This window comes from Mastigoproctus giganteus, chromosome 14 (genome assembly GCF_048544385.1).
Source record: "Mastigoproctus giganteus isolate SK-2022 chromosome 14, ASM4854438v1, whole genome shotgun sequence".
In the NCBI taxonomy this organism is placed as follows: Eukaryota; Metazoa; Arthropoda; class Arachnida; order Uropygi; family Thelyphonidae; genus Mastigoproctus; species Mastigoproctus giganteus.
Window position 1 is genome coordinate 87,523,150 of NC_143588.1, and position 21,273 is coordinate 87,544,422.

The 21,273-nt window shown below is 39.0% G+C and overlaps 1 protein-coding gene across 2 annotated transcripts in view; it reads right to left on the reverse strand.

Moving 5' to 3' along the window:
- Positions 1-11,737, reverse strand: part of capt (adenylyl cyclase-associated protein 1) — a 286,557-nt gene extending 274,820 nt beyond the window's left edge. Inside the window, exon 1 of one of the 2 annotated variants that reach the window (XM_090389173.1) lies at positions 11,717-11,737. Coding sequence is in view for 1 of the 2 variants with exons in the window: in XM_090389170.1 (XP_090245296.1) it covers positions 11,168-11,180 (13 nt within the window). In the remaining variant the exon portion in view is untranslated. Of the gene's footprint in view, positions 1-11,167; positions 11,266-11,716 lie in introns of those variants that run through there. The other variant, XM_090389170.1, reaches the window with a different exon arrangement.
- Positions 11,738-21,273: the final 9,536 nt, after the last annotated feature.

Consider the following 21,273-nt stretch of genomic DNA (forward strand, 5'->3'; position numbering starts at 1 on the left):
CAGCAGCCAGGAAAGCAACATGTCAGGAATTTCAAAGCCAGCTACAAGTCATCATGGAACAAGTAAATACAGTACATGTGCTGTTAGGAAAACTAAGAGTAAGAACAGGTGCATGTACTCCAAAGCTGGATATCAGTAACTTTATTTACTGAGTTCCTAATTAATAAATAAATAAATGAATTTTAAGCATTAGTCAAGTCATCAAATACAGACATTGTGGGGATATCAGAGATGCAGTGTCACTCAAATATAAGGGATGCAGAATTTGAATATGGAGAGTGCAGTGTGTACAGAAAGAGTAGACAGGGATAGGAGGGGGGAGTTATGCTCTTGAAAAGCACAAAATCTAAGGCAGTGCATCCACTCACTCAACAGTTCACTTGCTACTGAACTGTTGAGTGAGTTTGGTGTGACATAAGCAGTGGCAAAGCAAAAATGACAGTAGGAGTGTGTTATAGGCCTAACAACTCTGATGAGTACAACTGACAACTGCACAGAGATATAAATAAAATAAATTTTCTGTTTATACTTCGGGGGTGCCTCCGTAGCCAGGTGGGCAGGAGCAGCAGTGCATAGCAAACGCTTCTTGATCAGACCGGGGTTCGAGTCCGTGACCACCAAATACAGAGGATGCGGAAAGGTCAGGGAATGACCACCACATATCCCTGGAGAAATATGACCTTAGTTGCTAATGCTCCTAAAAACCAAATAACAACATACTCTGGGACAACCAAACGGTCAAGGGAGTTCACAAAATAGGGATAAGATATGGGGTTCAAGCCCGTGACTGCTTTTAAGCAGTCACGGGCTTGAACCCCGGTCACTCAAGGCATGTGTACGTACGCACCCGCACGCCTGACCACTCAGCTACAGCAATTGCTAATGTTTTCCAGTGCGGATTTTAACTTTCCAGATACTGACTGGAACTTGTGGATTGGTCACTCACACAACTAGCAACACTTTTGTGGATTTATTGGATGACTACTACTATGTTTTCTACAGCAGCATGTTAGAAAGGCATCAAGAGAGAGCAATTGTCTTCATCTAATTATCAGCAGTGATTATTCATGCATTAAGAATCTGCAGATAAAATAACCAAGAGATGGTAATAATTACAGTGTACTGACATCCGATTTCCTAAAAATTCAATTATCATCAAGGTTAAAGGGAAGAATTTTTAAAATGCACTATTTGCTTGATGTTTGTGGAGCAGTCAGGTACGGGTTATGATACTGCCATGGGGGATGTCTTTGTATGTGCCCGATGCAAGGAGTGTAAGGAAATCAGGCAACAACTCAGCGTTGTTATGGGCCTATATGAGAGCTTGAAGGACAGGGTGGATGCCCTCGAAGGATTAAAAGTGAGGGGCTCATCAAGCTCTCAGCTGCCCACACCAACGCCAGAGCTTGTACTTGGGCATCATGCAACAAAGCGGCAACCCCCCAAGGCAGAATGCACTGATTCCAAAGGAACTAGTAGTTTTTGGTGACTCTATTGTCAGGGAAACAGGAAACATGCTTTGCAAAAAGGATAGGTGGAACAGGACCAGGGTATGTCTGCCAGGGGCAAAGGTTGATGACGTTGTAGAGCGGATATCATCTTTTAAGGGCACAAAAGATGATATAATTGTACACGTTGGCACTAATGATATTAAGAGTAGGAGACCGGCGGAATTACTTAACAAGTACAGGTCACTGTTGAAAAAAAGCGTTGAATTAGGGTTGAATTTGAAAGTGTCTGCAATTCTGCCCAGACACAATAGGAGGAAGTATATGATGAGAGCTCTTTCGATCAATTCGGCTCTGGAAAGATTGTGCAAGGCTCAAGGGGTAGAATTTTTTTCAGCCTGGTCTGTACTTGTTAACAGGAGAGACTGCTTCTACAAGGATGGAATACACTTAAATAGAAAGGGTGCAAGAATTTTTGCTGATGCTATCGAAGCAGTGTTAGGTGGGTCGGAAAACTGCTAGATTGGGGGGATACAAGGACTAATAGATTGCCAGTAGCCACTGGCAGAGGTGAAAGTGATTCTTGCACTGCTTCTATTGGAATGAGCAGCAGCTTGGAAAATAAGATGCAGGATATTCCAAAGACTGCTGGGTGTCATTGGGGTACTAGTAAACACATGGGTTATGTTAGGGTAGCTAAGAAAAAGAACAGGTGCATATATACTTGCGTGTACATCAATGCTAGAAGTTTGGTAAATAAATTTGATGAATTTGAGGTATTGCTCAAAGCATCAAAGGCGGATATTGTTGGGATATCAGAGACATGGTGTCACAAAGATATAAGGAATGCAGAACTGGAATTTGGGGAGTACGTCTACAGAAAGGATAGGAAGGGAGGAGGGGGTTATGCTATTAGTTAAGAAACACACAAAATCCAAGGAAGTGAAGCCAGTCGACATCGCTGGACAGTGCAGTGTCGAGTCAGTTTGGTGTGACATAAGCATTGGGAGATCAAAATTGAGAGTAGGAGTGTGCTATAGGCCTAATGATTCTTATGAGTATAATAAGAAACTGTACAGGGAAATATAGAGTGGGCCAGTAAATCAGAGAGCCTTATAATGGGATTTTAATTTCCCAGATATTGACTGGAATTTGTGGGTTGGTCACTCACACACTAGCAAGGCTTTTGTGGATTTATTGGATGATTGTTTTCTAAATCAGCATGTTCAGGAGGCAACTAGAGGGAGCAATACTCTTGATTTGATTATCAGTAGTGATTCTTCATGCATTAAGAATCTGCAGATACAGGAACCACTAGGTGGCAGTGATCACAGTGTGCTGAAATGGGATTTACTCAAGGAGGTAACTACCATCAGGGGTAAAGGGAAGGGTTATTGCTTTCGTAAAGGCGACTACGATGGTCTGAGACAGTATTTAAATTCTATACAGTGGGACCAACTGATGATGTTACCAACAGCAAACTCAAAATGGGAAGCATTCAAAGAACTTATCTTGGAAGCTGCTAGGCTTTACATACCAACTAAGAAATATTGTTCAAGGTTCAGGCCTAAATGGATATCAGATGGACTAATGAGACATATGGCAGAGAAGAAAAATGCATGGAATACATATAAATTAACATGTGACACAGAAGCCTATGATAGATATAAGTTGATCTGTAACCAAGTTAAAGGAGGTTAGGCAGATTAAGAGAAATCTTTGGCAAGGGATGTAAAGAAAAACAGCAAGGAGTTCTTTACTTATGTAAACTCTAGAAGGAAGGGGATGAATCAGATTGGTCCACTTGATATCGATGGTTCAACTGGTCATGATCCCGCTCAGGTAACTAACAAACTAAATCAATATTTTACATCTACATTCACACATGAGGAGTTATTCAGGAAGGGGAATGCCATAGATGAAGTAAACACTGGCAGTGAGCTAGATGATCTTGTAATAATTGAGAGTAAAGTGGAGGAGAAATTGTTGAAGATAAATACAAGAAAGGCACCTGGGGTGGATGGGATCTATCCAGTTATATTAAAAGAGGCAGCAAAGGATGTAAGCAATCCGTTAGCCATAATTAGGAGAGCTTCCAGGGGAGGTACCCAAAGACTGGAGATGTGCAAATGTAACCCCAATTCATAAAGGAGGATCAAAGGCTGACACAAGTAATTATAGACCTGTGAGTTTAACTTCTGTTCCAGAAAAATTAATGGAAGCACTGGTTAAAGAAGCACTGCAGGATCATCTTGGCAAGAATTCAGTTATAGCTCAGACACAGCATGGTTTTGTTAAGGGAAGGTCTTGCCTGACCAATATGATTGGATACTATGATGTAGTCACAAAAGAATTGGATGCAGGGAATAACTTTGATATTATATACTTGGATCTTAGAAAGGCTTTTGATACTGTTGTACATGGAAGACTGCTGCACAAATTGGAGCAGTGTGGCATTGGAGGCAAATTGCTGCTATGGATAAAGGGGTGGTTGAGGGGGAGAAGACAGAGAGTGGTAATCAATGGACACTGCTCATCGTGGACTAATGTTATTAGTGGAGTCCCTCAGGGTTCAGTATTGGGTCCATTATTGTTTTCTGTATTTATAAATGATATTGATGATGGTATATCAAGCTTAATGTCCAAGTTTGCAGACGATACGAAGGTTGGCAGGGTTGTCAAGGACACTACTGACACTATGCTGCTGCAACAGGATCTGGAAAGGTTGAGCAGATGGGCTGAGAGGTGGCAAATGAAGTTTAACATTGACAAATGTAAAGTACTACATATGGGAAACAGCAACCCCAGAGCAACGTATCAACTGTGTGGTTCTACACTGACAGTGGTAGAGAATGAAAAGGACCTGGGGGTAATTGTGCAGGCAGATACGAAGTTCTCTGAGCAGTGCAGACGGGCTGCAAGAGTAGCTCATGGTGTCTTATCAATGATATACAGGAATTTTTCTAGCAGGGATAGGGTGGTGATTATTCCCTTGTATAAGGCAATGGTAAGGCCGCACCTTGAGTACTGTATACAGGTCTGGAGGCCTCATTTCAAGAAGGATGTAGAGCTGCTGGAATGAGTTCAGAGAAGGGCAACAAGGTTAGTGAACGGAACAAAGGGTTGCTCTTACGAAGAAAGGCTTAAGTTTTGCAAATATTAGTGTCTGGAGACTAGGCACTGGCGAGGTGATCTGATAGAGGTGTACAAAGCCTTGAATGGTTTGAGCATGCTCAATGCTGATGGGATACTGCCTCTTGCTCAGAATAATCACCTGAGAGGGCATAAATTCACATTGAGCAAAGACAGATGTAGGATAGATGGGCGGAAATTTGCCTTTAGCCAGCGGGTAGTTGATTGGTGGAACAGACTTCCATCCCTTGTTGTGGAAGTTGATAGCCTAAATAAATTTATGCTCAGCTGGACAGGTATTTCGAACGAACGGAGGGGTGAAGTGGAAGGGTTTTATTTTGACTGATGCTGCATAAGCTTGCTTTCTTGCATCATATGCTTCTACTAATGCTAATTTTTGCTTTTGGAAAAGTGACTATGGTGGTCTCAGACAGTTTTAAATTCTGTTCAGTGTGACCAACTGATGATGTTAGTATTAGTAAATTTAAATAGAATTTGCTGATAGTGAGCTACTAGGCTTTCCATAACAACTAAGAAATACTGTTCAAGGCTTAGACCTATATGGATATCAAATGAACTAATGAGACTCGTGGCAGAGAAAGAAAATGCATACACGCATATAAATTGATGTGATACAGAAGCCTATGATAGATATAAACTAGTCTGTAATCAAGTCACAAAGGAGGTTTGGCAAACAAAGGCAGATTATGAAAAATCTTTGGAAAAAGATGCAAAGAAAAATAGCAAAGGCTTTACTTAGGTAAACATTAGAAGGAAGGGTATGAATCACATTGGTCTACTTTATATCGATGGTTCAACTGTTCATGATGATCCTGCTCAGGTTGCTGACAAACTGAATAAGTATTTTGCATCTCCATTCACACATGAGGAATTCTTTAGGGAAGTGGATGCCAGAAGTTTATCAAACTTAACAGGAAGTTAAATAATTTTGTAATAACTAAGGGGAAAGTGGAAGGGAAATTGTTGAAGTTAAACATAAGAAAGGCAACTGAGGTGGCTAGAATCTATCCAATTATATTACGGGAAACAGCAAAGGAGGTAAGCAAACATTTAGCCATAACTGGGAGAATATCTTTGGGTTCAGGAGAAGTCCCTATGGATTGGAGATGTGTGAATGTATCCACAGTTTACAAAGGGGGATCAAAAGGTGACATGAGTAATTACAGAACTGTTAGTTTAACTTCTGTTCAGAGAAAATAATGGAGTCACTGGTTAAAGAAGTAATGAAAAACAATCTAGACAGGAATGCAATTATACTGCAGTCACAACATGGATTTCTTCAGGGGAGATCTTGTCTGACCAATCTGTTTGGATGCTATGATTCAGTAGGAAAAGAGCTGGATACAAAAAACAATTTTCATATCATATACTTGAATTTCAGGAAAGCTTTTGATATTCTTGCACATAAAAGAATGCTGCACAAATTGGGGTAGTGTGGCATTAAGGAAAAGTTACTGCTATGGATAAAGAAATAGTTCAGTGGTTATCAATGGCACTCCTCTTTGTGGACTAATGTTATTAGTGGAGTTTTCACAGGGTTCTGTGCTAGACCCACTGTTGTTTACAGTATTTATTAATGATAGTGATGAAGGTATATCAGGCTTGATGCCGAAGTTTTCAAATGATACAAAAGTTGGTAGGGTGGTTAATGATGGATGTTCCGTCTTTAACCACCCCTGATCTTGAAAAATTAAGCAGATGGGCTGAGAAATAGCAATTGAAGTTTAAAATTGACAAATCCAAAGGTGCTACATATGAGCAGCAGTAATCTCAGAGTAATGTACAGGGTTGGTAAAATTAAAGTGTTCCTATGTGGAGGGCTCTGGAGCGAGTTCTAAGGCTCATATTGAAGAGAAATTTGGACAACAGGTACAATAAAGAATGTGCTCGCCATTTATTGGGAAAAAAAATTAGTTACAAAATTTGTCACTGTATAGCGCGTAATTATCTTAGTTACAATTATGCAAATAACTTATGTTATTTGCATAATCATAAGTTATTTCCACAGCACCACTACTCAGCTCTACTGTACTATATAAAAGCAAAGCAGTCTCTTCAAAATCATACAGTAGATATTTGCTTGCACTACAGTAGCAGCAATGCCAACACCGTTGCAGGAAAAGGTGCTATTAGTGCAGCTATACAGTGGCGTAGCTACCATGTAGGCAGGCAAGGCAATTGCCTCTGGGCCTGGAGCCCGGCATCTTTGGCTGTCTCCTGTTTTTGCAATTTTCATTAATTAAATAGGAGCCCGGAGATGTTCTTTGCCTCCGGGCCCAAAAAAGGGTAGCTACGCTAGTGAAGCTATACTATCAGAACAGCAATAATGCAGCTGCGACTATCAGAGAATTCCAGCGTCAGAAGTGCATAAGGCATGGACCTATGACTCTTTATGCTGTCCGCAAAATGATTGAGAAATTTGAAGCGACAGGACATCTTGGTGTGCAACCAGGTAGAGGTCAAAAATGAGTGGACTTCTCATGTTGAAGATGTGGCTATGGTTGTCGTGGATTTATCAAGTCAATTTCCATGTGGTAACTCAAGTGTGCCAGCTGTTTCTCGTGAAGTGGACATGCCATATTCCACTGTAAGGCTAGTAATGCGTCAGGTGTTGCGGTACTATCCTTACAAGATGCACATGCTACAGCAGCTAAAGCATGGTGATGCAGATATTCGTTTCACATATGCACTTCAGTTTCTGGCACGAATGACAGTGGATATCACTTGGCCATGGTACATCCTTTGGAGTGATGAAGCCCAGTTCTGCTTAAATGGACAAGTGAATACGCACAACTGTCATTTGGGCAACAGAAAACCCTCGATTTATCCAAGAAGTTCTGTTGCATTCTCCAAAATTGACAGTGTGGTGTAGATTTATGGCCACATTCATGATTGGGCCATATTTTTTGGAACCGGCAATACCAACCGACCCTACACCTGTTCCATCACTGGACAGCGATATTATAAAACGTGGGTGCTTTCAGGATACCATATTCATGCAAGATGGTGTGCCACCCCAACATCCACTGTTGTGTCCAAAGATTGCTAAGGCAACACTTTACAGATGAACAGGTCATCAGCCATTGTTTCCAGACATCTTGACCACCCTGATCACCAGACCTCATTCCAAGGTAGATCCAGACTTCTGGCTGTGGGGGTTTTTTGAAGAACCAGCTGTATCAGGAAGGATGTCAAACTCTGGCAGATCTGAAGGACAGCATTAGACATCATGTGCTGGCAATTCCAGTTGACATGTTACGTTCTGCTGTAGAAAATGCTGTTCTTCGAATGGAAACTGTTGTTGACCAAAATGGAGGACACATTGAACAATTGCAGCACTGTTCAAGTGATTTGTATTGCCACAGTGCCATATAGTGACAAATTTTGTAAATAATTTTTTTTTTCCCAATAAATGGTGAGTGCATTCTTTATTGTACCTGTTGTCCAAATTTCTCTTCAGTACGAGCCTTAGAACTTGCTCCGGAGCCCTCTACGTAGGGATTCTTTAATTTTAACTACCCTGTACCTTGTACTACACTCAGGTGTAGTGAAAATGAAGATCTGGGGGTGCAGAAAGACTGCCAGGATAGTGAATGAGATTTTGTGAATGATATACAGGAATTTTGCCAGCAGGAATAAGGGGGTGATTATCCCATTGTATAAGGCAATGGTCAGGCCACATTTTAGGTACTACATACAGGTCTGGAGGCCTCATTTTTAGCAAAGATGTAGAGCTGCTGGAATGAGTACAGAGAAGAGCAATGAGATTGGTGAGAGGAACAAAGGGGTGCTCTTACCAAGAAAGGCTCCAATTCTGCCAAATGCAGAATTGGAGCCTTTGGAGAATTTCCTCCTCTTGCTCGGACTACCCACATGAGGGGGGGGGGCATAAATTCAGATTGAGGAAGGATGATTCAAGAACAGAAATTTGCTTTTGGTAAATGGTTGATTGCTGGAACAAACTTCCATCTGTTTTGGAAGTGAATAGCTTGAATAAATGCAAGGTAGATCCAGACAAACTGTTGGAGGGGGTGGATAGGTGAAATGAGAATTTTTTTTTTTTTTGGTGGATGCTGTATAAGCTTTCTTTCTTGCGTCATTATTCACTACAATAATTATACTTATTTTGTTATAACAGGATGTATTTAATAGCCACATCTCATATCATAGTCGAAGTATGTTCCCATCCATGGTTAATTAATGGTTATTTTACCAATGATCACTTTTAGTATTGGTTATTTTGAGCCATAGCTTACCTCTCAATAAAGAAAAGTAATAATAGTTTGGATAATATCATTCTTCTTCACCCCAAGAAAGATTATCTGGTGTTGGGGGAAAGGAAAAACACTGATTTTATGGTATTTGCAAGTAAGATGAAATTGGTATGATAAAATTGATTTGAAATAACTTTGACTTGTAGGTAGTACTTTAAAACAAAAGAATCCAGGGGAAATGAATGTGTTTCACATCTTGAACATATTTAACACAGTTCACTTGGAATTCAAAATTATTTTATCCTTACATCTTTGTCCTATGTTCATTATATCTATGAGAAAGAGTCAATCATTTCTCCAATGGGGCAATCAAAATAAAAAATAAAGGAAGAATTGTCCATAGCTGACTTGGCAATTTGCCTGCTAAGAAGATTGTGATTTTAGAAAAGCAAAGTACAGTTTTTGGTCACATATTATGTAATACCATTAAAGACAAATTATTATATACTTAATTATTAATGCTAACAGGGATAAGGGGGTGATTTTATAAAACAGCAGTTCAGTCATAATGTGGACTACTGCATGCAGGTTTGGAAATTTCATTTTAGTAAGGAAGTATCTCTATTGGAAAGGTTGCAGAGAAGAGCAACAAAATTAGTTGAGGGCACTATAAGTATTCTTATGAAGAAAGACTCATTCTGTGAATTGTAGCATCTGAAAACTGCATTTCTGTGTGGAGAACTACTCAAAGTGTTCAGGGCTTTAAAAAGGGTTGAGGAGACTAACTACTGGTTGCAGTGCATCTTTACTCTTTTTTGGGTGATACAGATAAGAGGGAAAATTTAAATAAAAAAAAAAAAAGGATGTTTGCAGAGTAAATGTGTAAGAAATTTGCTTTCTTCCATCGAGTAAGTGATTGTTAGACTAAACTTATACTACAGAATAGTTTAGGTCTAAAGTCTCAGGTTATGTAATGAGTTAACTAGTTAACTCCTTATGTACATAACTGAGGCTTACGGTACCTGCCCACCCACTGGTGATGAGCCACTAAGCTCTGAAACGGTGCCATATGGGGGATGGTATCCACTGAGAATTAATAACAATGGCCTTCTGCTTTGATGAAGCTTACTTATTCAAGGTAGTGCAATGTCATGGCAAGTCATTGTAAAGGTATTCATAATATGAGATATACTTAATGATGCCAATTTATAACTTCTATACATAGCCAACTACTTAAGTTGGCTATGTATAGAAACAATGCAATTGCACTAACTTATACACTACTAAACTTATACTTAGTATTGTGGAAGTTTTTTTTTTTTTGTTGTTGGTGCATCAGCTTCTGTGCCATAATGCACCTCTCAAAATTTTTGCATTTTACTCTGATCCAAGCCCAAGGCAGGATTTGAACCCGTGACCTTTGGGTTGTCAGGCAGGCACTTTACCCACCTGGCTAGCCTGGTCCGCTGTTGTGGAAGTAGAAAATTGGATTACATTTAGAGGGATTAGAGCAGGGCTTAAATGGACCAGAGTGTACCAAACCACTGATCTGGTTCATCAAATGCATCTGTAATGCCATGTATATATTTGATTATTAAAAAATAAGATATTTTATTACTAAATGTTTTGTTTCATAAAATTTCCTGTTTTGAATCCTGGATTGGAGAAACTATTAGACAAAATGGATAAATGAAGTGGGTGGTTTTATTTTATTTGGCTGATTCTATATATGAATGCTTTCTTGCATTATTCTGCCAGTACTAATATATTAATATTAAAATGCCATTAAATTCTTAAGTTATTACTGTAAAGATATATTTATTTTCGGGGGGGGGGGGATCCAATATGCATGTTCCCATGTCACATTAGTTACTGATTGGCAAAAATTAAATTTTTTCCTATTATTATTAAGCTTTTTTTTTTTTTTAAACATTATCGTTTCGTATGATTTCACGTTTGCGCTTCTACTACAGTTTTGATTTTGGTTCTTCCAACTGATCACTCCCACTTCGTACTGTTTCATTTCTTTTTCTTATTCTCAAACAGTCATTACTCTATATAAAAAAAAACATAAAAGCATAGAATTAAATATACTTTATATTAGCCGATTCTTATTTGCACAAACGCTGTATTTCATAGTCGTCTGATATAAAACCTCGTAAAATCATTCGCTAAGCATTTACCACTCCCACTAACTTGACCAAGCCTGGACCATTTAACGGGCATTATTTTTCATCCTTCTCCTCCCCCTTACTTATTTTATTATCACGATATGCACTTATATATTTCTCTTAACCTGCTTACATACTTAGTTCTGTAAATAATAATGATGTATGTACAAAACGTACTCACTTAGCGGTATCATGCAGCAATATTATTTACGAATCCTAAATTTCTGTTATTCTACCTGGGAATAATAACGTTCCTGCAGCACACGTGACCAAACACGCCGGCTTTCTTTTCATCAGTTGCCGCGTACATACTCACATTGTCATGTTGTGTAATAACCTTTTATACTGCAAAGTATAAAAGGTTATTATTATTATTATCATTAGCCATATGGTGCAAGGAAGCCTGAGGCTTATGCTGCACTAGCCAAAAAAAAAAAATTTTTCTGAATTACCCCAAGAGAGAGAGAGAGAGAGTAGAAAGGAATCACCAAGAAAAAGAAGAATGATGATATCCAGCTCAGGACCCTGGGTGTGCCAAGCCCATACTCACCAGATGTGAGCCCCTGGGGGCATTACACATACATTATGAGGGTTTTTTTTTTTTTTTTTTTCATTTCTAGCGTGAATAAATTACAATGTGAAATAAACAGCTGGCATAAAACTCAACTCCAAAGTTGTAAATATTTTTTAGTTTCGGTTTTTATCCACTCCGGAGTGAACCATATATTACCTTAGCATACCGGACCGACTCGAAGTAAAACGATACCCCCGGTGATGTTTAACCCCAGGGGCTCACATCAGGTTCCTCAGCTGGATATCATCCTTGCTTTCTTGGTGACTCCCTTCTGCTGCTGACGCCTCCGTAGCCAGGTGGGAAGGAGCAACAGTGCGTAGCACACGCTTCTTGATTAGACGGGGGTTCGAGCCAGTCACCACCAAATACGGAGGATGCGGAAAGGTCAGGGAATGACCACCGCATATTCCCTGAGCAATATGGCCTTAGTTGCTAATGCTCCTAAAAACCAAAACAACAATCTACTGCTGACTCTCACTCAGGGTAATGCGGGAATTTTTTTTTTTTTTTTTTTGTCTGGTGCAGTATAAGCCTCAAGCTTCCTTACACCTTATGGCTAATAATAATAATAATAATAATAATAATAATAATAATAATAATGTGTACGTTCAGCGCCCCCCTTACCTTTATATCTGTTATATTAGGTATAGTAGCAGGGGGTGGGGGTGGGACACAAGATAAATACAACAGAAAAAAAACAAAATAGTTTTTCTACCTTATAAGAATGTAGATTTTCATTTTCATTTGAAATAACTGCATTGGACTTTAACGTAACGTTTACCAAGAAAAACGTTCTTTGAAGCTCCAATCCATTTATTTATATTATTTTAAATTTTTACATGTAAATTGACATCCACATATAAAACATTATATATATATATATAGATCCGATTATGATTTCGGAGTAGGATTTAGGCTCCGGAATATGCATATCACAAGGAGAACATGATATGCATATCTGCCATCTTCATTCCCCCACACTAGATACTATAACCATCTTCCCTGCACTTTTCAGCAACCATATCGAACCAACCCAGGGCTCACGTCTGGTGAGTATGAGTTTGCCACACCCAGGGTCCTGAGCTGGATATCATCATTCTTCTCTTCCTTGGTGATCCTCTCTCTCTCTCTCTCTCTCTCTCTCTCTCCCTCCCCCCACAGGGTAACTCAGAAATTTTTTTTGGCAGGTGCAGCAAAAGCCTCAGGCTTCCTTGCACCATATGGCTGCCGATCGAGCTAGCCAGATGGGTAAAGTGCCTGTCTGACAACCCAATGGTCGCGGGTTGGAATCCCGCCTCGGGCTTGGATCAGAGTAAAAATGCAAAAACATTGGGAGGTGCATTGTAGCCACAAAGTCGATGCGCCAACTAACAAAAAAAAAAAAAAAAAAAAAAAAACATATGTCTAATGATAATAACTGTTTCATCCCCCCCGACCATAGTGGACTTTACAGTGTGCCACTGACTATAAAACTGAACGCTTCATTAGCAGTAATTTATTTAAAAAATAATAAATAATTTTTTTGTTTATACTACAGGACGGCCACAGAATCAGGCGTTTATAATTTTCAGTTAGAAGAGTTTACTATCCTCAGTTCTTTCTGGGTCGAGTGTAGTTTATAAGGTTATGTGATATGCTGTAAAAACGCACCTGATTGGGATTTTTCCTTCTGTGAATGAAATGTAAACATTGACGAAACTATAAATTCTGGGCCATGCCTGATTGCCAATCGGCCCAACATCATCATTAACTACAACACAAACGAGTCATTAGCATTAGTAGAGGCATTTGATGCAAGAAAGCAAGCTTATGCAGCATCAGCCAAAAAAAAAAAACAAAAAAAAAAAAAAACACTTCCACTTCACCCTTCTGTTCGTTCAAAATACCTGTCCAGCAACGATAATTGCATTTTTCTAGGTTTCCTTCAGCCTTGGGGTCCTAGAGCAGTGTGCGTGTAGCACAATGGTATCATCCTCGTCCTCCCCACACCGGGTGGAAAAGGCCCGGGTTCGAATCCCGTCCATGACGCCAGGAACTTTAATGCGCTTTTTTCACTCCGTGGCCGAGTTAATCGGTCTCAGGCGTAGATAGCAAGGTTTTCTCCTCAGAAACGGGTTTTTTCGTTCAGCAAAACAGGCAAATCGACCAGAAAACACACGCAATTTATAGACATCATACGTGTTCGGACATATATAAGAAATTATGGGTGGCCAAATATATAATAGTTTGAGGATTTTTTTTTTTTTTTTTTTTGAGGGTCCTAGAACAGCTGCACGCGGTAAATCTAGCCTTTAAAACAGGCATCCTGTTCCGATGAGTCACATTCTATACTGTTATAGAATGGTCGGCTCCAGTCTAGTATTACAAAATGGCAGGACTAGACTAGAGAATTATGTTTGTTTCTACAGGATAATGCTCCATGCCATACTCCCAGTGTTATTAGACAATCGTTCATGGATGTGAATGTTCAAATGGCCAGCAAACAATCCCAATTTGAATCAATCACATGGATCACCTATGGAATGAATTGGACCATTGGGTGAGGGCCAGACCAATACATCCCACACTGGTAGTTCAACTGATCACTTTCTTCAGGAAGAATGGAATGCATGCACTGTAATCCAGCGGTTCTCAAACCTTCTGAGCCCATGCCTCCCTTGACCTGTAAAATTTTCCCGGTGCCTCCCTTGAAGTAAAGCATCTATAATTGTGCAATTTCTTATTTTTAATATGTAAATACAATAATTATTAATACTGCAGATGCGTAACAGAACAAAATTACTAACGTAATTTATGAAATTACGTTAGTAATTTGGAACTACAACTTCTAAATTACTAACGATTATTATCAGTAAGTAATCACGCCAAAAACAATAAAAAACACAATCGCACACCGCTGAAACCATATTTTCAACCATGCAGCTAATGCTATATTATGCAATCTACCTATATATCTCATACATAGTACGCACCAAATTATATATATTACATTACATCAATAATAATCCATCAACCCATTTCAGCAAAATATAATATTTTTTTTCCAAATAAATGTTTATATCGAAGTTAGAATAAGATAGGTGGCGGTAAATGCTTTAAAAAATAGGTTATAAAATTTAATGTTATGTTATAAAAGTTTATTTATATGTATATATTTTTTTATTTATATATGTTATGTTATGAAAATTACATTTCTGTTAAACTTTTCGTGCCTCTTTTTGCACTAGCCCGCTCCTCCCAGTTTGGAAATCGCTGCTGTAATCCATAGTTCGTTGGTCGCCAGAGTTACGCGTCGGGATTGGGGCTTCAACTGCCAGACTCTCTCGCTGTTCTACCTACCGGCGATTACATACGCTGCAGGGATATGATATCCGAGAGCAAAAATAGTAGTAAACAGAAAGAAGCTCGAAACTATTCAAGGATTTATCCTCCTTACCATTACCAGGGCCTGCCGTACTGTCAGCACCCATGCCCTTCAGGCGCTGGCAGGCGCCTTCCTTTGGACCTGGAGGTGATACGTTGCGGGTTCCTCAACCAACTATGAAAAGGCACATCGATGACGTTCATGGACCACACCATTGATCCCACTAACAACTTGAATACTGAAAAGAAGCGCCTTAGCCGCCATTTACAGCAGACATGGCAAGATAGATGGGCTAACTCTACTAAAGGAGATATCAATAGGAAATTTATTCCACGTATCAACACGGTATATCTCAAGTCTCCTTCATGGTTTTCCCCCAGCCTGTACGCAACTTTCATGCTAACAGGTCACGGATCCATCAGAGCCAAACTCTCAAGTTTTGGAATTATTGATGATCCCCTCTGCCACTGTGAAGAGCTGGAGGGTTGGACTCACCTAATGTATGGCTGCCCTTTGTATGAGGACCTTTGCTGCATTCTGATTACCAGAATTAACTTCAATCCACAACTCCAGGAGCATTACTTGTTGGATAGCGACAGAGAGTGTACAAGGCCCAGGGGCTCACATCTGGTGAGTATGGGCTTGGCACACCCAGGGTCCTGAGCTGGATATCATCATTCTTCCCTTCCTTGGTGATTCCCTTCTACTTCTCTCTCTCAGGGTGATTCAAAAATTATTATTATTATTATTGATTTTTTTTTTTTTTTTGGCTGGTGCAGCATAAGCCTCAGGCTTCCTTGCACTATATGGCTGATAATAATAATAATAATAAGGCCTTCTCGCAATAGTGCCAGGAGCTCTTCACAAGAAGAAGATCCCTACCGCTGGAACGAATGTACTCCTGACTAACTCGTCTTGCCCAAATTCAAGCAGGACTGTCAACGACTTGCCATCGATAATGGAATGGGACCTCTGCCCCATGAATGACAATACTGTTTTGAACCTTCCTGATTTAGACTCTTCACAAACTGTGATAATATGCAGCTCTGCTGACCAAATGGACAGAAGCCCTGAAACCTCCCCCAAGTCAGACTGCAGTGAAAATACATCTCTAATTTTGACTTAACAAACGGGAAAAATCCGAGGAGAGACTCGACTCGTACTAGTGACACAGTCCAGTGATAACCACACACTTGACGACCAGACCTGAAAGCTCCGAACTCGTAGTGACAAGTATACATCGGGCGGGACACATTAGGTACAGTCCCAAGTGTGACAGCCTCCCCAGACTGAAAGAGAAGACAAGATGGGATGGGACCTTCTTCCCAGGTATGACACTCAAAAGCACAGCTCAGCTGCTGCCATTAAGCTTTTCTTGCCACGCTCCCTTGCGTGGTTCTTTTCCTCCACCACCCAGGCGGGGGGGAAGGTTACCCCTGGTCACCTGCCCCCTCGCCATCCTCTCGATGGATCCCTTATTTCTGTCTTTCCTTTCCAGCCCTCAGTCTCCTTCCCCCTTCTCTAACTTATAACCAGCGTCCGAACCATCTCTAAATTGCCTGAGCCCTACACCCAAAAACTCAATAACAACATCAAATCTCATAACCAGTAATCCTTTTGGCTGACCTCTATGTGTAGCGTTTTTTTTTTTTTTTTTTTTTTTTAAGATCCTAGCCACTGAAATCTCAGGAAATTAAATGGCAGAACCTGCCAGAGTAAATAACTATAATATTGGTGTACCTGGACTACCTCCACAGGGCAGAGTCTGGACAACGTTGGGGCCCAGCGGCACCAGGGGGAAAAACCCCTCGTGCCGTTTGACACTAAACACCTCTACAGTTCGTTGGGGTGAGGGCTGCCTGTGAAACTTGAGTTTGCCCTCAAAGGGGAAACTTACGCCTATTCAAGAGAATGGGAATGATGAAATCGACGTGCCTGGATTTTTTTTTTTGGAGGGAAGTGTATGCAGCAGTGAACGAACCAGGTTAGCTATTTAATGCATCGCTCTCATTGCGGAGGCACTTCACTACCCGTTACCTCGGTATTGCATAAGTACACCATCTCTGCTACCATGGTATAGGTAATGACATATACTTTAAATGAATAACAATATACTTCTTCCTTCAGAAGAATTTTTTGTTTGGGCATTACGGAGGGAACTCGTGACGATATTCTTGCACAATATGAAATTGACCAGTAAACCTAGTTTGCTAATCATATTGCCTTACATGTACAGTGATGTTCTATAGCTCTCGTAGCACGAGGATTTTGACCTATATTTACTTCTGGTGTTTTTATATTTAACATCCCGTATATCGCATATTGTGGACATAACTAAAGTAATTTGTCTGATGTCTATTTTACCACAAATGAGCTCCAAAAAGGCCAAAATATCGGTACAGTCGAAAATGGGATATAAGCCCATTTTAGTTAGTCATTTATGTGTCATAAGCCGAGGTTGATAGTTAAGAGTTTCGAGTGTGACTCTCTCTCTCTCTTTGAGAGAGAGTCACACGCGAATTTTAATGGCCCATTTTATTTTTATACTTTCATTCCTCCTTCCATCTGTTCTTCTGTATACTGCACGTGTTTGGGAGCCTAACGATTGGCAGTCTTTTCGCTTCTCTCCTCTCCTTTCTCCCGGTCTTCAGACTGTTTTCTACTCCTATGACAAGCCTGTTTTGAGTCTTTTATGAGACTAAATTGAAACATCGGTATGGCACACCAACACTTTAAACAAATTTTATTTAGGACAGTGCAATACCGAGAAAACTCTCTAAGTGCCTCCAAAATATTAAATTGATTGATGTATTTAAGTAAAAAATCCAATTTGATCGTCGTTAGGTACATAATGAGGTTATGCCTCTCCTCTACACTAGTCAATTTAGTTATTGATATGCTTTACAACTAAGATTCCTGAATAAATGGAACGGTGTTTTAGTGCTCTCCGACTCATTACGAGTCCTAGTTTCCTACCAAGAAATCAGGGAAACATTACCATTGAATACATGGAATTTACAATACTGGTACAGTACTTCATGGATTTACTAGGTATCTTAAAAAAAAAAAAAAAAAAAGTATCCACACTGCTACGATATAGAAGAAAGAAGAGCAAATGGACATCTATACAAACATGTATCCGATTCATTTTATCAGTAGACCGCACAGATGTTTTATCCATCGGTGTGGACTGTGTCGGTCCCAAATTACGGATAAATCCGTGAATGGGACCGATGCAGTTTTTACTGTGGAAAAAACCTCCACGGATAAATCTCTTTCAGTGGGTACTGGCGTCACCATCGTAACAATATTATTACGGTGGCGAAGGTTTCATCTGTAAATCCAACCACGGGCGATCAGTTACTCTCTTTAATTGGTAGTTGTGTGAATAAGTTAAAAAAATGTCCAAAAAAATTTATTATGCCATTTATTGAAATATATAAAGAACACCCATGTCTCTGGAGGGTAACATCCAAAGAGTATACGAATAAAAATTTAAAATCAAATTGTGCGAGAAATTAATTGACTTAGAAAAAATTAGTATATTTAGTGTCACCAGCAATTTGTTGTGAAAAAAGTTTAAATGTATATGGTTCTTTAAGTGAACTGAAATGATTACCAAAATTTCCAGGGGTTCACATCTGGTGAGTATGGGATTTGCACTCCCAGGGTTCTGAGCTGGATATCATCATTCTTTTTTTCTTGGTAATCTCTCCTTCTCTCTCTCAGGGTAACTCGGGAATTTTTTTTTTGGCTGGTGCAGCATTAGCCTCAGGCTTCCTTGCGCCATATTGCTAATAATAATAATTTTTTTTTAGGAAATATGAACTAGTAGCAACAAATTCAGAAAATAAAAATAAGTAAGTAAACAATTCTTAAATGGCAAATTTTAATTGTTCAATGAAAATGACCGAATCAGTCTAAAATGGCATTTTTTGACTGTTCAAAACTAATTTCTGATGAATAACTCCTTATCTTCATATAAAACTCTGGATCTTTTATGACGTTTTTTTAACAATAACATTACATGCTTTTTATCATCAACAATATCTAAATTTTTATCACTAAATAATTATACAGGGATTGCCTTGATTTATTTTATAGGGTAACCCTATAAAATAAATCAAGGTAATCCCTGTATAATTATTTAATAATTAAAAAGAATATAGGATATATTGAGCACATAAGAGCTATTATGTGCTCAAATACTAAAATATTACACATGTGGCGGACAAAAAAAAAACAAAAAATCCAACTGTCACTTGTAAATTTTGCAAAATAATGTGTTTTACGCTGCATCGTGGGTTGCAGAAATGTTCCAAATGCATTTATATATATCTCTGTGAATGAAATTCAATAAAAAGATTCCACCTGATATACCTAATTGCCATAAATATCTTCCCAAGGGTAAAATTCGTAATTAATGGAAATATGAGAAATCATGCAAATGGCAATCACGACAACCAAACATACATTTTTTTTTTTTGCATTTACGTGTACAAACTGAAATGACAAGTTAACGTAATAGTATTGTATACTGTAAATCAGCAAAATAAGTCCTCAATATTTTGTTGTTCCTTCTCGAGCTGCAGTTACAGCCTTGCAACGATCTGGCATAGAGTTAATCAACTCCTGGACATACTTGCCCAATTTTGTGTATCACGCCCTTACAATGCTCTCTCGCAGTTGTATCTTACTCGTTGGTTTCTGAGCAATTTTAGACGACGTTATGTACCAGCAATTTTCAATAGGGTTCAAATCTTGACTGTTGCTGGGCCAGTCCATCGATGTAATGACAGCATTTCTGAGGTATAACTGCATCTTAAGGGAGAAAAACGAGGGAAAATATTGGTGTAAGTATGTTTTAAGCCTTGTGAGATAAAAAGATAAACTCATCATTACATCTAAATAGCATAGAACTAACCAATTTTGCTGTGTGGCAAGGTGCTGAGTCCTGTTGAAAAATTCATTTTTGGACGTCTGTGTGGTGATCTTTAATAATGGGTTTCAGGCACTCCTCTGAGATAGCAGTGTTGGTTTCTGCATTCATCGTTCGGTTAATAAACTTAATTCGCCCCAGCCCTTTGCTTGTTATGCATCCCCAGACTATGTGGCCGGCGGTGAACTTTACAGTCGGTGTCATGCAGGCAGGATGGTATGCCTCCGATTTTCATATTCTGACATATCGCTTCCCATCCGAGCCATGTAGGTTGAATATCTATTGAATAGCTTTGAGGCTGGTAAAGTGTTTAATTTCAGACACGATGTGTATCTGCCATTATTAGCAGATTCTGCAGTTGTTTTTTTCATGACAGATCTAGTTTCACATTTATCGTTGGGTTATTTCATTCTCATCAAGTCATTTATTTCTGGATGCTGTTGAGAACGTCTTTATGTAGGTTTTACGTGTTTAAATTCACTTATTTTCATTTTATTAATTCCTTTTAAAATTTTTCCCAATTTCGTTTAAGATTTTTAATTTTTTGTTTATTTTTAACACGACGAAGAATAATAATATTTGCATGACTGATCTAGTTTGCACTTCGTGAATCCATATTTATTGCAGAGTAAATTGGGGTTCGTCCTAGTCGTATCAATTGCAGTAAACGACAATAAAACTGCCTTTTCATTCTGTTCACAGATTTCTTTCTGACGGCCTGAATCTGAGTCTTGTGTATCACATTTGTCACTGTAGCCAACTTTTGTAGCTCGGGGACAGCTTTTCTTCATGCTAGAAGTTAAAAATATTAAAGAATTTTTGTTCAAATAAAGATAAAAACATGCATAAAATGTGAATGAAAGTAAATGGAACACATACAGTATAAAATGTAAAATCGAATGAGCTAACGCCCTCACGGGTAGCATGATTTATATAATCACTATCCTTCCCACACCTGATGGAAAAGACCTGAATTCGATTCCCGTCAACGACACCAGCAATTTTTATGGGCATTTTTCACAAAATGGTTGAGGTGATTTTTTTCAGGCGATGGTGGCATTGTTCTTTCTTTTTTATGGAAATTTTATTTTTCGTCTAGGAAACAGATAAATCGCCCACAAAATTTACAGACACAGATGCACAACATAAGGACGCCTTAGTTACTTTGTCGATTATCACACATTACATTGCATTACAAAATACAATTACAGAATACGGTTTTAAAGCAGTAATATTCACTCTCTTGTTTAGTTTACAATTGTTTTCTAAGCTTTTTTGTTGAGAATTGTGGTGCCTGTTTCTTGTCCCATTTCTTTAAAAAATATTAACCACAAGCTAGTGTATTTATGCAAAATTTAGGAAAAACAATAAAAATGTTGTTCATTGTGGGGGACAATCCTATGAAAATGT